The 14,872-nt window shown below is 53.2% G+C and overlaps 1 protein-coding gene across 1 annotated transcript in view; it reads left to right on the forward strand.

Annotated features, from left to right (window-relative positions):
- Positions 1 to 14,872, forward strand: part of CCDC33 (coiled-coil domain containing 33) — a 107,732-nt gene that overhangs the window by 47,572 nt on the left and 45,288 nt on the right. Inside the window, 3 exon segments of the mRNA XM_032468940.1 lie at positions 3,946 to 4,075; positions 4,733 to 4,866; positions 5,921 to 5,992. Of these exon segments, the coding sequence (XP_032324831.1) occupies positions 3,946 to 4,075; positions 4,733 to 4,866; positions 5,921 to 5,992 (336 nt within the window).

The raw sequence follows: 14,872 nt of genomic DNA on the forward strand, positions 1-14,872 counted from the left end.
TGTGCGGGACTCAAGGCTAGAGGTCCCAGGATGGCAGGACACTTGTTGAAGGTCACCCAACACCCTGGGAATCAGGCCAGGTTGAGAACTGGGCCAGAGGTAACCAGGTGCCAGCAGCGAGAGGACACGGACAGGCTTCTGTGGCACAGTGGGGGGATGGGAGGAGTAAGCAGAGCCCTACCTGGAAGGGGCACCAGTCTGCAGCTCACACAGACCCCCGCCCTGTCCCCTCTCTGAGCATCAGTCCCCTCATCTCAGTTGAGGGGATGGGCGTTGGACTTAGGCAATTTCTAGGACTTGCCTCTCTGACATCTTGGGGTACTGTGATGTCCCACCAATTGCCCACCATGCCAAAACACCATGGGCAAGGATTTGAGTGCCTGACAGACCTGGATCTGACCCCTCTTCTGTGACTTATTGGCTGTATGACCTTTGGCAAGTATCTTAATTTCTCCAATTCCTGACTCCTACCTTATCAGGCTGTTAGGAGAACTTACTGGGATAACCTGTGCAAAACATCCAAGACCAGAGTGGAAGCTACATGGATTCAGACCCTTTCAGAGCTGCCCCTCCCCCAGTGCCATTGTCCCCTCCGAGGCCAGCCTCTCCATGCTCTTGTTACATTTGGCTACAAGCAATAAACCCCAACTCACATCCACTTAAACTTAAGGCTATTTACTGTTGCTCATCACAAGTGGACCCCATGTAGGATGCTGCCAGAATTGGTTGATTCATGGGCTCAGCAGCATCCTCAAGGACTCAGGATCTTTCCAGCACCCCTGGATTGCTATCTTCAGCTGACTAACAGCTCATGGGGACAAAATGTTCCCTGCATCCCGTCCAGACATGACCAAGACCAGAGGGAAAAAGAACCTCCCCTTTCCACAACTGATTTTTATGAAGAACTGGAAACCCTCCCTCCAGTGGCCCCTCAGCAGACCGCCCCCTCCATCTTATTGGCTGGAGTTGGGTCACATCCACTCTCTCAGCCAATCACCGAGAAGGGATGTGGCATATCACCCTGCCAGTAGCAAGTGCAAACAGGTGTAGAGAACAGTCACCTGGACCAAAGCAGATTCCTGGCCAGGAGGAAGGGAGGGGAGTGGTTGAGGGTAGATGGCCCTTTGTATCTGTTTAACTCCTCTTGGAGCCAGGTGATGATGGCGAAACCTGAGCTCTGATGACTTAAGGGACAGCTGGGCCGCTGGGCTTGACCTGGCCCAGCCTGTGGGACCCAACATAGGGTGTCTGTATGTCCTATCCCCGTGGGAGACGATGCCCTCCAGAGGGGGGCAAGTTCTAACTTAAGCTCTCCCCATGTGCCCTGCTGCACCCCAAGGCCACTAGCATGGAGAAGCCTCCAGTCAGTATTTGTTCAGCTCAGTTTAATTGAACTTTTACCTTCACAGCAAAATAGCCACTGTCTTCTTCAACCCTCACATCAGCCTTTCAAAGAATGGAGCCTAAGATGTTTTCTCACTGGGCAATGACAAAACCAGGTCCCAGAGAGAGAAATGGACTTGCTGAAGGTCACACAGCAAAGAAGAGGCAGACCTGGGCCCAGAGCCAAGGTGTTCTAGCCACCCAGCATCATCTGGCCCTGCAGCTACTCTTCCCAGGATGGCCACCACTGCGTCCGGACTGCGTCCGGGCAGAGCAGGCAGCTGCAGCTGTGGGTGTGGGTGTGGTGGGCCCCTGGGAAATGAGAGGAGGGACCAGAGGCCCCTTTAATGAAGGCCCTGTCCCCAGGGAAGGCAGGTCTACCTCAGTGGCTGGGGGTTAATGGCTTTGCTGAAGATCACAGCTGAAGGTTAATCACATTCCTTAATTCTACAGCCTGCCAGGGCTCTCCCATTAGCATCTGTGGGGAATGGCTTCCCCACTCACCGTGCCCCTCCCCACCCCAACCCCCACATGCCACCGGCACCTTCACCAGGTTCCTGGCATCAGACTCTGAAGGTGGCTTAACCTTGATTTCTGGCCTCACCCCACCCACACATGAGAGAGGGTGACCCTCCTTCTCCAGTTCTAGGTCTGAAGGGACCTTTCCTGGGGGACTCATCTGGGAAGCCATTCAGGGAAGGAGCTGTCCTTCCTCAGCAGGCAGACACCACTTCTTGCTTTATAGGCTCCATTTAGACACATTAATAGGCCCTCGAGAGGACAGCTAGCTTCCATTAAACACCCCTTTTCCTGGGTGGGAGCAAGGGGTGGGGCAGAGGGGGCCGTCACAGCTCCGCCCTGGTGTTTGGCAGATGGTCTAGGCCATGCGAATGCCCCTTAGGGACTCAGGAGAGTGAGGTGGCTGTGGGATGGGCATGGCTTGGGGATAATTCCTGTAAGGCCACTCCCAGGCACCACAGAACCCAGAGCAGCTTCTCTGGCCTGGCCTGGTGGCCAAATGGCCGTCCCTGAGCTGCCACCAGTGCCTGCTCTCAGGAACACTCTCATCATTCCAGTCCCTGTCCCTGTGTTCAGGGCCCCTGGCCCCAGGCCCCAAAGTGACTGCAGTTCGTCTCCCCAGGGGCAGAGGCAGACACAGCTGAGCCTCAGACTGGGCCTGGGAGACCAGGAGCAGACACATTAGTGTGGCAGGCGTCAGGGCCCCACGGCTGGGGGAGCGGACCCACACTGATACTTTGCGCTCCTGCATCAATAACTTCTGGAGCCGGCGGTGCATTTGTGCTGACCTTTTCGAGTGATGACTGATTCCCGCAGGGGAGCAGGAGGTGGGAGTGGCTGCTACTGCTGCTGACAGCCCCTGGCTGGGGGCAGAGGCAAGCAGCCACTTGGAGAGTCTGCGCCAGTGACCCTTACCCCTCCCTGTGTTGGGGCCATGCAGGGCTGCCTGCTGGGTGTGACAGGCTGACGCCGCTGCGTCCCATCCCTCACTTGCCACCTTCCAGCTTCACAGACGCTGGGCCTCCTCCCCCTGGGGTCCCTCCTCATTCCAGGTGTCCACACATGCCAGGCTCCATGCCACCTCCACATGTTTAGTTAGGCTGTTTTCCCACCCAGAGTAACATCCTCCCTCCCTTCAGCCTGCCAGATCTTCCCTCAGAGGCTTCCTCTGGTCCTGTTTCCTTCAAGATGACTTTCTGATCACCCGTGGGAAAGTCTGGAATGTCTCGTACAGCCCCTTGCGTGGGGGCTATAGTTAACTCTGTCTTGTTTCATTGTTTAAGTATTACCTGCATGTGTGCCCCAGCTGCTGGCTTAGCAGACTATCAAGTCCCCCAGATGCCCTATGGGAGACCTGCCGTGGCCTCTGTGAGGGGTTCAGAGGGGAGAGGGGCTGGTGACAAGGGTAGAGGTCATGTCTAATTTGGTATCCGTGTCACCACCAGCCATGGATGTAAACACTGGTGCAGCTCTTGAAGAAAACAGTTTACCGATGATGAATCAGGTGCCTTAAAATATGCACATCCTTTAACTCAGCAGTTCCATTTTGGGTACTTGTATCAAAGAAATAATTTGAGATACAAAGATACGTGTCAAGGAACATTCAGTGCAATATTATCATAGAAGCAAATGGGAGGGGAGAAACCAGGGCACTTGGACATGACAGAACATCCTGCAGCAGCTACTAAAACTGGGGAATTATGTTACTTAGGGCTCTGGATATGCTTAGGTTTTAATGGTAAATGGAAAAAGCAGGATGTTAGGATGACAATTATATACAAAATAGGTGTAAGGAAAAAACTGGAAAGAAACACACAGTCTTAGGAACGATTGTCTTCAGTTTAGGAATTTAGGTGGGTCTTTTTTTTTTCATCTTTCTACTTTTCTGTATTTTTCCAAAATTTATTCATTAAACGTGTGCTGCTTTTGTAATTGGGACAAACATCTGTGACATAGATCGACATGCACACGACCAAATATCCGACATCCCTTCGTTTGGGAGAAGCTGTGGCCTCACCACCTGTTCCCATCTTCCTCCTTCAGCTGTCCGAGCCTGGGGGGCCCCCAGAGCTGCCCCTGTGGAATCAGTCCTTCCTCTTCCAAGGCCGAGATGGAGCCACCAGCTTCTCAGAGGACACAGCCCTGGTGCTGGAGTACTATTCCTCATCTTCAAGTAAGTGACCCCTGTTGCCCCGCCAGGGCAGCCACGTACCAGGACATGTGTATGAAAGGGTGTTAAGACCATCCTGCCTCTGCCTCCTGTGGGGATGGGTGAAGGGGTCCTTGTTCCAAAGCAGCCTCCCAGTGCATGTAGACAGGTTGGGGAGGGCCTGGCGGGCTTTCTTGTCCAAATGGCAACACTAAGGCACTGGTCAGGACACGTGGGCCGTATTCCCACAAGAGACCCGTGCATTTATTGCACCACCGCCCCCTCCCCATGAACCTATCAGTGAGGAGGGAGGGGATGAGCTCAGAGCTCACAGTCTTGGGGGGAACCAGGATTCAGAGGCCAGCTGATCCACAGTCTTAATTCCATACCATAAGAGTGAAGCCCCCGAAGGGCAGAGACGAGGGAGATCTATATAAATACCCAGAGACACAGAATCTGTTTAAAGTTGGGCTTGAACTCAGGAAGCCCTGAAGAGCAGAGGAGGAGGAGGAGATTTGTGCAAGGAAACGCCAGGAGGCAGGAAACAGGTGGGAGGTGAGGGATGGGAGAATTAGATGTCAGGTACCAAAGGATAGGCCCTGGTGGGGCTTCAGATGCTGGGATCCAAGAAGCCTGGGCTGGAGGCTTTGGTGGGAGCCCCAGCTGGTCCTCCCCCTACAGTGAAAGGCAGTGAGCCATGGACCCTCAACAAGCCCCTGGGCATCTCCGTGTTGCCACTAAAGAGCCGTCTGTACCGCAAGATCCTCACAGGGAAAGGCCTGAATGGGCTGCGCGTGGAGAAGCTCCCCATCACCGTGAGTCCCCCATACCCCCAGACAAGGCCCATGGCAGGTCCACCTGGTTCCACCTGTCTCCAACCTGCTTCACCAACAGAGGAGAATCTGGCTTCTCCAGCAGCTTCCACCAGGGCCCCCACCAGGGTATCTGACCACTGTCAGGTGTGAGGAGTACCCCTAACACCAAACATCAGTCTTGCCCCTGGGCTTGTGACGAAATTGCCCCCAAGCAACTGGGGGAGGAGCAAAGGGGGCCCTGTAGGATAGCAGCAAGAGTCCAGACGTGTAACCAGCCAGACCTGGGTCCGAGTCCTGACTTGCCCTAGTCCTCACAGTAGAACCTGGGGCAAGATACTTAACCTCTCTGAACCTCTCTAAAATGGGAACAGACAACATGCTGTACACGGTCTCTCTGTATAGCAAGAGAGTCTAGAGTCAGACTGTCTGTTTCTGCCACTTTGATGTGCTCATTGTCTGGTCCACACTCCCTGCTCTCTAAGAATGCAAGCTTTATGAAGACAGGGCCTTTTTCTCTTCTTCGTCAGTGTAAGATCCCTAAAAATTACTTGGTCTCAGTGCCTTAGTTTCCCTGTCTATAAAATGGGTTCATAGCAATAGTACTTTTCTCATAGGGCTGCTATGAGACTTGGAGGGGGGGGAATACCTAGAAAGCACTTAGAGCAGAATCAGTTCTCAGTAAGAATTAATACATTATTATCAGCATTGTCTATTTCTATGCCACCTTTTTCCCTAAAACACATCTGGCCATGCTGACATAACAGACCTCAACAGATTGGAGTTTCCCCCGTCTGCTCGGAGGCAGGTCTGGAGGAGCCAGCCAGGTCTCCGGTGGGGGTGGGAAGGGTAGTGCAGAGGCAGTGAGGGCGAGCAGAGGCAGGAGACCAGCTGCCGCCTCCCTCCCCCTCCGCAGGCGCAGCCTCTAGCAGGCGCCTCTAGCATTCCCCCTTCCTGGGGAATCTGAAACCCTTCCTGGGGAATCTGAAACCGTGGGCACAGCAGAGGCAGAAGCTGCCTTAGCCAGTGTGGCTGACTGCCCCCTTCTCCTCCCCAGGACACCAAGCTGAAAACCATAAACGGTGAGGCCCCCACGGTAGACCTCTCCTTCCAGCTGCTTTCCTCCGAGGTAAGGCCGCGGGTCAGGGGAAGGTCAGGGGAAGGTCAGGGCCTGGCAGCCGTGTGCCAGCTCTTGTAGCCCCTCAGTGGGTTCCGAACTCTTTCACAATTGTTGGCCTTGTTCAGGGGCCCAAGCCAGGGGCTTTTGGAAGGAGGGGGTGCTGTTTTGGATGGAAATGTCTGAGGGTGATTTAAGGCTCCAGAAAACCAGAGGGGAAGCTGAGACCGGGAAGAACAGAGGGCCGCTCAGCCCTGGGAGTTGCCTCTAACTCAACCCAGACCAAGCCTGGCTCGCTGGGGTCAAGGTTCTCCAGGGGTGAACTAGCGTCTCAGCTTCTGTTGCTGCATAACAGACCACCACAAACTTAGTGGCTTAAAACTGCCCTGATTTATGAGCTCACACTTCTGTGGGTAGGCAATCCAACACAGCAAGGCTGAAGTCAGGACACGGGCAGGTTCCTGTTCCTACCTGGAGGCCCTGGGGAAGAGTGTGCTTCCAGGCTACTTAGGTTGTCATCAGAATCCAGTCCCCTGCAGTTGTAGGACTGAGGTTCCTCTTTCCTTGCTGGCTGTCAGCCGGAGGGCCTCTCAGCTCCTGAAGGGCGCCCACATTCCTTCTCACAGTGCCTCCTCCATCTATAAGCCAGAAGGCAAGTCACATCCCCCTCACACTTCAAAGATCTCTGACTTTCTCCTCTGTCAGCAGCCAGAGAAAACTCTCTGCTTTTGAAGTGGCTCTTGTGATTAGGTCAGGCCCGCTCTGATAATGTCCCTATCTTAAGGTCAGCTGTGCCAGGTAACATCATCACAAGAGTGATAGCTCATCGTATTCATAGGTTTCAGGAATTAGGGTGTGGAATCTTAGAAGCTCATTTTTGGAATCCTCCCCTCCACAGCTGAGTTGACCCACGTAGAAAGACCCCAGGGGCTGAGCCCTGCCTGAGGGGGGTATGTCTTCCTTTAGCAGCTGTACCTGGACTCTGCGTCTGGCGTGCACCCGGCTCATTTGGCTCTAGTGCACCTGACTTTTTTCTCTGTGGTGCTGAGACAGGCATAAATCTGGGATTTGGGTGCTTTAGGACCGTGAACTCTGGAAATGCTTGCAGGGGCTGATGTCTGGATCAGCCCAATCCTGCTAGCTTCTCATGCCAGGAAAAATAGTCACCAGCTCTGGGGTTAATACTTGCCCTTGGCTTTGTGACCTTACCCATGAAGAACACAGGGAGTTCCTTGATGGAGGGTCTGAGAGGGTCTATCTGGGAAGGTACCAGCCCACAAGTGTCTCCCCACAAGGCCTCTGGTGAATACTTAAAACCTTCCATTAGCACCCCCTGGTGTGGAATGTTCTGCATTGCCCTCTAGGGAGTTGTCTGATTCTTGGTGAGAGTTTGCTAGGTATAACCTGATGTCGACACCTCCCACCCCGCCACCATCACCACCAAACCAGGCACAGGATGGAGAAGTTACTGAGAGAGGAGGACACAGAAGCAGCAAAAGACCCCAAGAAAGGGGAAGCAGGGTCCTTGGAGAAAAATGTCCCAGATGTTCCAGATTGGAGCTCAACCCTCCACAAATCTTCTCAGGGTCTAGAGTCTGCCAGTGGCCACTCCCTCACCTCCCCCTGCCCCTTCACTGGGGCACGTGTGTCCTGAGAACTGAAAGCGTCAAGTGTCACTGGTCAGGGCGCTGAGGGACCCAGGCAGGCAACAGGCAGGTGGGCAGGACACTTCCCCAGTTGCCCAGGGGCTGGGCACAAAGGTCTCAATGATGAATTATTCACTGGAGCTGTGCTAAGTGCAGAATTAATCCCTTTCCTTCCAGCTGGCGGCCTCACTAAATTATCCCTCCAAGTCATGCGGGAAAATGCTGCCGAATTCATTTAGCTGCAGAGTGTTTTGATCTGGGCCTTGCGATTTTAGCTTCCCCTTCCCCCAGTCCCCTCCCCCTGGAGGCGGTTAAAAAAACCTTTCAGTAATGGATTTCTGAGAAGAAAGGAAAAGAAAGGAGATCAAGATTGGGTGTGTGCCAGGAAAATAGTACTAGAGGAAATTCAAATTCTGCAGCCAAGGATTCATGCACACAGTTAGTTCTTCACGTCCACACTCTCACATGATCGCGTGTACCCACACATGGACAAGCACATATGCACCGACAGCCACACACACACGCTCAACCCCGTCTGCAAGAGTGCACACATTTAATGCATATATACATTCTCACACACACGTGCAAACTGACACACACACGTTTTCACACTCCCGCTGGCACTCACGGAAGCAAAATCTTTTTGTGGTTAAACTGTTTCTTGGTGAAACTATTTGAGAATTGGCCAATAACTGACTCGCTTTGATTCTAGAATCTTGAAGTCCAGTTTGGGGGTCTGAGTATGAAGAGCTAATGTGGATGGACTTGGTATAAGGTTCTTGCAGCCATGGTACCCGTTCTTTCATTCTTTTATCCACGTGTATTTGATGAGGACTAGAATTCGGCTGCCCTTGCAGATTGCAGTGAGCAGAGGGAGGGGCCAGCAGCCGTGGAGCCCATCTGCCTTGAATTCACCCTCCTTTGGCGCAGACGGGGCTCTCTGCCAGTGTCTGAGCCCCTTTGGCATCCTCCTCCCTAAGGGACGGTGGGAGAGTGTTGATGAGCAGATCAGATGACGCTGTAGCTAAGTCTAAAGGGCGTGTCCCTGGCCCCTTTCCTCGCCGTTGCCGTCACTGTAATACCACCACTGTTCTCCGAGCAACTGCAGGTCTTCGCTGGGGTTTAGGGTCTTACGCTGACGAAGAGAAAAGGGCCCTGTCTTCATAAAGCTTGCATTCTTAGAGAGCAGGGAGTGTGGACCGGACAATGAGCACATCAATTCATGAGCAAATAACAGCTCATGATACAAGGCCTGATGAAACCCAGGTGGGGTGGTGTGATGGGGACTGCTCCGACAGGCTCTCCGGATTTGATGTGCCATCTGAGTAGGGTTACCAGTCAAGCTGCTGCAACAAAGAGACAGGGTTCCTTCCATCTCATTGTTCCACCTAAGGTGTTGTCCACCAATTTCTGGTGGAAAGTACCTGGCCTTCATCTCTGCATTACAGCCTGTGGGAAGGCATGGCAGACCTGGGACAAGAACCGCTGAGTCTTCCACTGTTTGAATCAAACACTGCTCAAAGCTCCATGAGCTGCCTCCTGAAGCCTGGAGAGTCCTGAGGACACTCTATCTGCAGGGGGGCTTATGATGTTGCCTCTCAGGGGCCCTCATCCACCTGGCTAACAACTCCATCTTAGGGGCAACTCCTTGTGCATGGTCAGCTGTGCTGCGGAGAGGCAATGCTTCAGGACAAACGAATATGCGTGTCCTATTTGGGTACCAACCACCTGAGGACACAGCCTCTTTCCTGAGAGCTGCCATGTCTTGGAGGTTTGGGCACAGACCATCCTGGTTAGCTGACATTTTGGTGAGCACAGTCTCCCCACACCCACTGCTTCCAGTCACCCATTCTCAGAGCTCTAGGAACAAGAATACTGTGGAGTTTCCATATAGGCAGAGACCACAGAGGTGTCTCTCAACAGCCCACCCTGGATAGGAATCTCCTTGACATTCACCACGGGTGGTCATCCCAGCCCCTCCTTTTGCCCTGCCATGTCAGGGGGCTCACTACCTCCAGAAGCAGCCCATCCCATGGCTCAGTGGCTACAGCTGAGAGAAACCCTTACCCCACGTTGAGCCCACCCTGCCTCCAGGGGCCCTCCCGCTGCCCCAGGCTCCTGGCTCTGCCCTCTGGGGCTGTGGTGCAACCCCAGCGAGCCTCCTCCCAAGCCATCCAGTGCCGCAGCCAGACTAGCCAACGAAGCCCGCCAAGCCTGCGGTCTCAGTGAATGGCAAGAGGGAATGGTCTCCGGTTTGGGATGTTGTGCTTAAAGCAGGTTCTGCTGGTGATGGGTTAAGTTTTTTCCCTCTGAAGGGACTTCTCTGTGGACACATGGTGCTTAGAGTGATCTGCCTTAAGTTGGAGTTGTTGTGTAGAGTACATGTATAACTACACACAGATACACAAAAACTAGAAAAGCATGGACGCCTGCATATACTTAGAAAACTTCCCTTTAGTGCTTGATCAGTGGGGGTTCACCTTGGAGGTCCACTGGGCTCTGAGAGTCCATGAGCCTGCGGTACTCCACATGTACATGCACGAATAAACCTTTGGTCTCCTCCATCCCCTCTCTGATCTTGGCCTCTTCTCTTTGAAGAGTGCGATCTGGTCCCCTGGGAGTCAGTGCTTCTCCAGGCTAAGCCGTCTGTCTCTTTTAATGAACAGGTTTCAAGATCCCACAGCATCCTGGGTGCCCTCCAGCTTGCAGACAGCCTCTTTGAAGTGAGGCTCGCAGCTGACCAGGTTTCCCAGGCTGACTGTGTAGACTGGACCCTGGCACACACACAGTAGGTGCTCACTGTGTCAGCTGCCGCCTCCTTGTCTGGAAATGTACTTCTCCATGAGGTGAGACAAGTCCATGTTGCCATCTGGGTGTTTGGCAAAAGGTCCCCTCTTGGGGCTGGAATTTGGGATCCAGAGTCTTGCCTAGGCAGGGCTCCAGGTCACCAGGCAGAGGTAGGGCCTCTCAGATGGGTGGCCACCCCTCCTTAATTCACAGCCCTGAGAGATGCCAGAGGGTTGAAAACCCACTGCTCTCTTGGATTTGGCACTGGGAGGGGGCATTGGAGGAATGGAGGTGACACCTGCTACTCTCCACTGAAGGAAGGGGCAGCTCCCACAGTCCCATCTGAAGTCCCATCTTCCCCCTCCCTGTTTCCCTCGCAGGGAAGGTGGGTGGGTCTTTGATGACAGAGGGCTGCCCTGGTGTTTTTATTCAAACCACTTACAAAGCTCTCTCTGGAGACCGGCCCAGAGTGGGTACAAGTGGCTGTTCAGCAAGTGTGGAATGCAGAGTAGGGGACAGGCAGATGATCATGCTGGCTTTTGATGAATTTTTATGGATTTTTTGGAAAGCCACACATGACAACCCTGGGCTGGTCCTCAGAGAAGCCTCAACACATGCTAGCCTCCATTTCCTCACCAAGCCCAACTGCCCAGAAGGCCCGCATCCAGGGAAGCCCAGCATCTTCCTTGCTGCTCCTACCCTCCCAGGGGTTCTGTTCTACCCCAAGACTCCAGCTCTGGAAACACTACTGTATGGACAATGATGAATCCAGAGAAAAAGACCCTCTCCTCTCCTTCAACCTCACAACATCCCTACCTGTCTTCCCTACCCTACCCCAGGCCCCCAAGCCCACCCTACTGCCCTCTACCTTCCCTACCTTCATTCTCCCAGGCCACATGGCAGTAGGCAGAGGAACAGGCCTCTCCCTCCCTAGCTCACAGGTACTCCTTTCCCCACCTGCTAAGATTCTAGGCCCAATTCAGAGATCTTCCCGTACAACCAGAGGAAGCTGGGCACAGGTGGGTGAGAAGTGGTAACCTGTGCTCTTCCAGGACCAGCCTGGCCCTTGGCTCACAGATGCTCAGTATTGGGACAGGGCTCACCATCCCACGATAAGAGGCTCCTGCCTGCTTTTCACAATGCCTGAGTCACAGTGCCTGAACCTTTCCCAGTAGTGTTGCATGCCTTGGGGACAAATATTGCTCCCTCTGTAGTCTCTTGGCTATCATGCAACTCCCTCTGGTACTGCCTACCTCAGGGAGGGAATGTGACACTCTGTCCAATACACAAGATTTTACAGACTCTACTTGCTCACCTCTCATGACAGGGGCTCGTTAGCTCTCAGAAAGCCCTATGTAGCCTCTGTACAGCTTGCTTGTAAAGCCCTTCCTCTTGCCTCTCTCTAGTTTCCTCCCCTAGTCCTGTCTTCTCCTTCCTGAGGCTGGCTCCAGAAAAGTCAGCTCCCATGCCCGTGCCAGCCCTGTTGTTGTTTACAAACTCACTATGTCATCTCCAGCCTGACCAGCTCTCCTTCCTCTGTGTGCTCTTTGTTGCCCTGGGTTTCGGCTTCTCATCCTCCTGGTTGTCTCCTCTCGAAGTGTTCCCCAAAACTGTGAAACTAGATTAGCACTAGTGGGTGGAGCAGGACTGTCACCCTGTTCTCCAAACATATTCTCCCTTTTGATGCAGCCAAAGTCTATCATTGGCTGTATTTTATTACTAACCAAGGCTGTGAGGGTCCATTTAGAGCCTGGGAGTCCAGCCTAGCATGTGAGCTGCTGTCAGGCAGCATGTGTGACAGCTCGTCTTCACCTTGAACCTCTGCTGCTCTATTTTGTTTTGTTTTGTTTTGTTTTTTCACTGCTGCTCTATTTTGAACTTAAGCAGGGCTTATCTTCCCTGTGATATTTCACCGTCTTCATCTCAGCCTATTGTCTGGGCTTGAGATCATTCTGGGGCATGATTTCATCATGTGTCACATTCACAGCCCCACCTCCACCCCCGCCTCAAGCTCTGGGTCATCTGTGGATGTGGTCTTGCCGCTGTGAGTGCTGCAGTTTGCACTAAAAAGTGTGCATCCTTAGATCTGGGTTTGAATTCTGGATCTTCCACTCGATCTTAGCCACCCTGAGTTTTACTTTTCTCATCCATAGGAGATGGTTGTGATCCCAAGCAGCCAGGAATGTAGTGGAAATTGAACGAGGGGGCGTGTGTCAGTGCCCAGCACAGCCTCGCAGACACTCAGTAAAGGCAGCACTTACTATTGTTCACCCAAGTTGCTGACAGACATGCTGAACTCGTCAGAGATGAGGACAGGGCTCCTGGGGGAGGGGATCGACAGAGCCCTGCTAATCCATCACTCGGCACCCGCCCCTCACGACAGCTGCTCCACCAGATTCACATCCATAAGGACGTCAGGAGGCCTTGTCAAGTGCTGAAGATAAACATCGCCAGCACCACATTTAGTCTCACAGCAATTTTCCAGGGAATGAAGAAATGGAGAAGAGACAGACAATCATCTCTCCAGAGGCCAGAGCCCTGAGCTGGAGGCTGTGGCAGAGGTAGGGAACATGAAGACCTGTTTCTTGGCCCATGAGCTCCCAGGCCACAGACGGAGTGCTGCCAGTGTGGGCAGAGCCAGACCCAGAATTATACTGCAGGCGCATCCCAAATGCCTCACCGACCACCACGGGGTGGTCCTGTGATGTGATGTGAGCCTGTGACTCCTGGCCATGGATGGAGTGGATTGAGTCCGGATGTAAGGATGACTAAGGAGCTGGGCGTTCGGGCCTTCCCCTGGCCTGCTCTGCTTTCTGCATGAGCCCAATGCATAGCTAGTGGGTTGAAGAAAGTGGAGGGGGAGAGGAAGTGAGACAGGGCAGCAGCTTCCAGACCAGACTTCTCAGACAGTGGGGGCTGCTCTTGGGTTCTTCCCCATCTCAGAGCCAGACTACCACAGCCTAGACCTCCTGTCAGCCAAATCATGTGCACTCTTGGTCCAGCCAAGGTCATTCAAGCACAAATGCATCAACCACTCATTAAATCCCTAACCTGTGCCAAGTAGTAAAGCACCCCAACAGACCATCACCACCTATCCTGCCAAGAGTTCTAGTTGACGTGGGTGCAGTGAGTGTACAAAAGTCAGAAGAGTCATAGAGAAGCATGGTTTACACTCTGCTTGGAAATCTGCAAGGCAAGGGTGCTTCTGGCAGAGGGAACCACAGATGCAAAGCCACAGAGACATGACAGTGTCTGGAGAGCGCGAGACATGAGGAGGCTGTTGTGGGCAGTGAGACTAAAGGGTTAGATGGGGCATAGATTGTGGAGGGCCTGGATGCCTGGACACAGGGTTTATACTTTGTCATAGAGTAATGAGAAGCTAAGGAAGGTCTTTGAGCAGCAGTAGGGTGTGATCTGACCTATACCTTGGAAAGGTCTCTCTAGATGTGAATAGGGGAACCCACAGGGAAAGATTAGTGCAGAAAGACCAAATTTCAGGCTAACAAGAGTGAGCCCATAGCCTAGCCACTGAGCCATAGGCAGGGCTCTATTTAATACTAAAATCCCTGCCAGAATTTTAAAAATTCTTTGTCACTGGCTCCCTTCCTTTGACCTCACAACTTGCTTTTAGATTAACCCTCTGACACCATTTTCTGGAGAATGAGTCATGGCCCCAGTGAGGATTAACACCTGGGCCCTTCTTGACTAGCAGACAGACTCAGAGCTTCAGACCTCACTGCAGCTGCAAGACCACGCGGGATTTCATAAATGAGGCTTGCAATATGCAGGGGAGGCAGCAAGTCCTCTTGGAGGGGCCCCTTGTCTGAGCCTCGCCTTCAGCTGAAGAGATAAGAACCTACAACTGCAGCCACAGGAAATGACAAAGCAGCGACTGATCGGAGATCCACAGCACAGGGCTCATTACAGCGCTTGCCAGCGGGCGAGACACCCTTATCAGGGAGAAAATTGCATCAGGCCTCCTGAATTACTAGCGATTGGAAGCAGATTTCTTGGGACGCACTTTGTTAGATACCTAATGAGCAGGATACAGGCGGGCAGAGCCCAAAGCCAGCGGGGCGGGGGACAAATGTCTTTGTTAAACAGAATTTGTCAGTTTCCGCTCCAGGCTCCCTGGGGAGGGTTCAGGGCCAGCTAATTGAATTAAGAGCCTGTGTGCTCCAGCAAGAAGGCTCTGGGAGGGGCGAGCGGCTGGCAGTCCACAAGGCGGGCACTTTCAGCACCGAGGACAGCGGCTGCAACCAGGCTAGTCTGTAATTGCCAGGGCAGGCTGGAACTGTTGCATTTTGCATGATCGGGGATCTATGGGATGGAGTGGGTAGAAGGGAGGCAGAAGATGTTAGGGAAGGAGGGGGAACCAAGTGACCCAAGAAGCCTCAAGCCTGTTTTGCTATTGGCCTGGTCTGTCTCAACAGACCCTCCTCTGCAGGCAACAGCGAGG

Source organism: Camelus ferus, chromosome 27 (genome assembly GCF_009834535.1).
Source record: "Camelus ferus isolate YT-003-E chromosome 27, BCGSAC_Cfer_1.0, whole genome shotgun sequence".
Lineage (NCBI taxonomy): Eukaryota > Metazoa > Chordata > Mammalia > Artiodactyla > Camelidae > Camelus > Camelus ferus.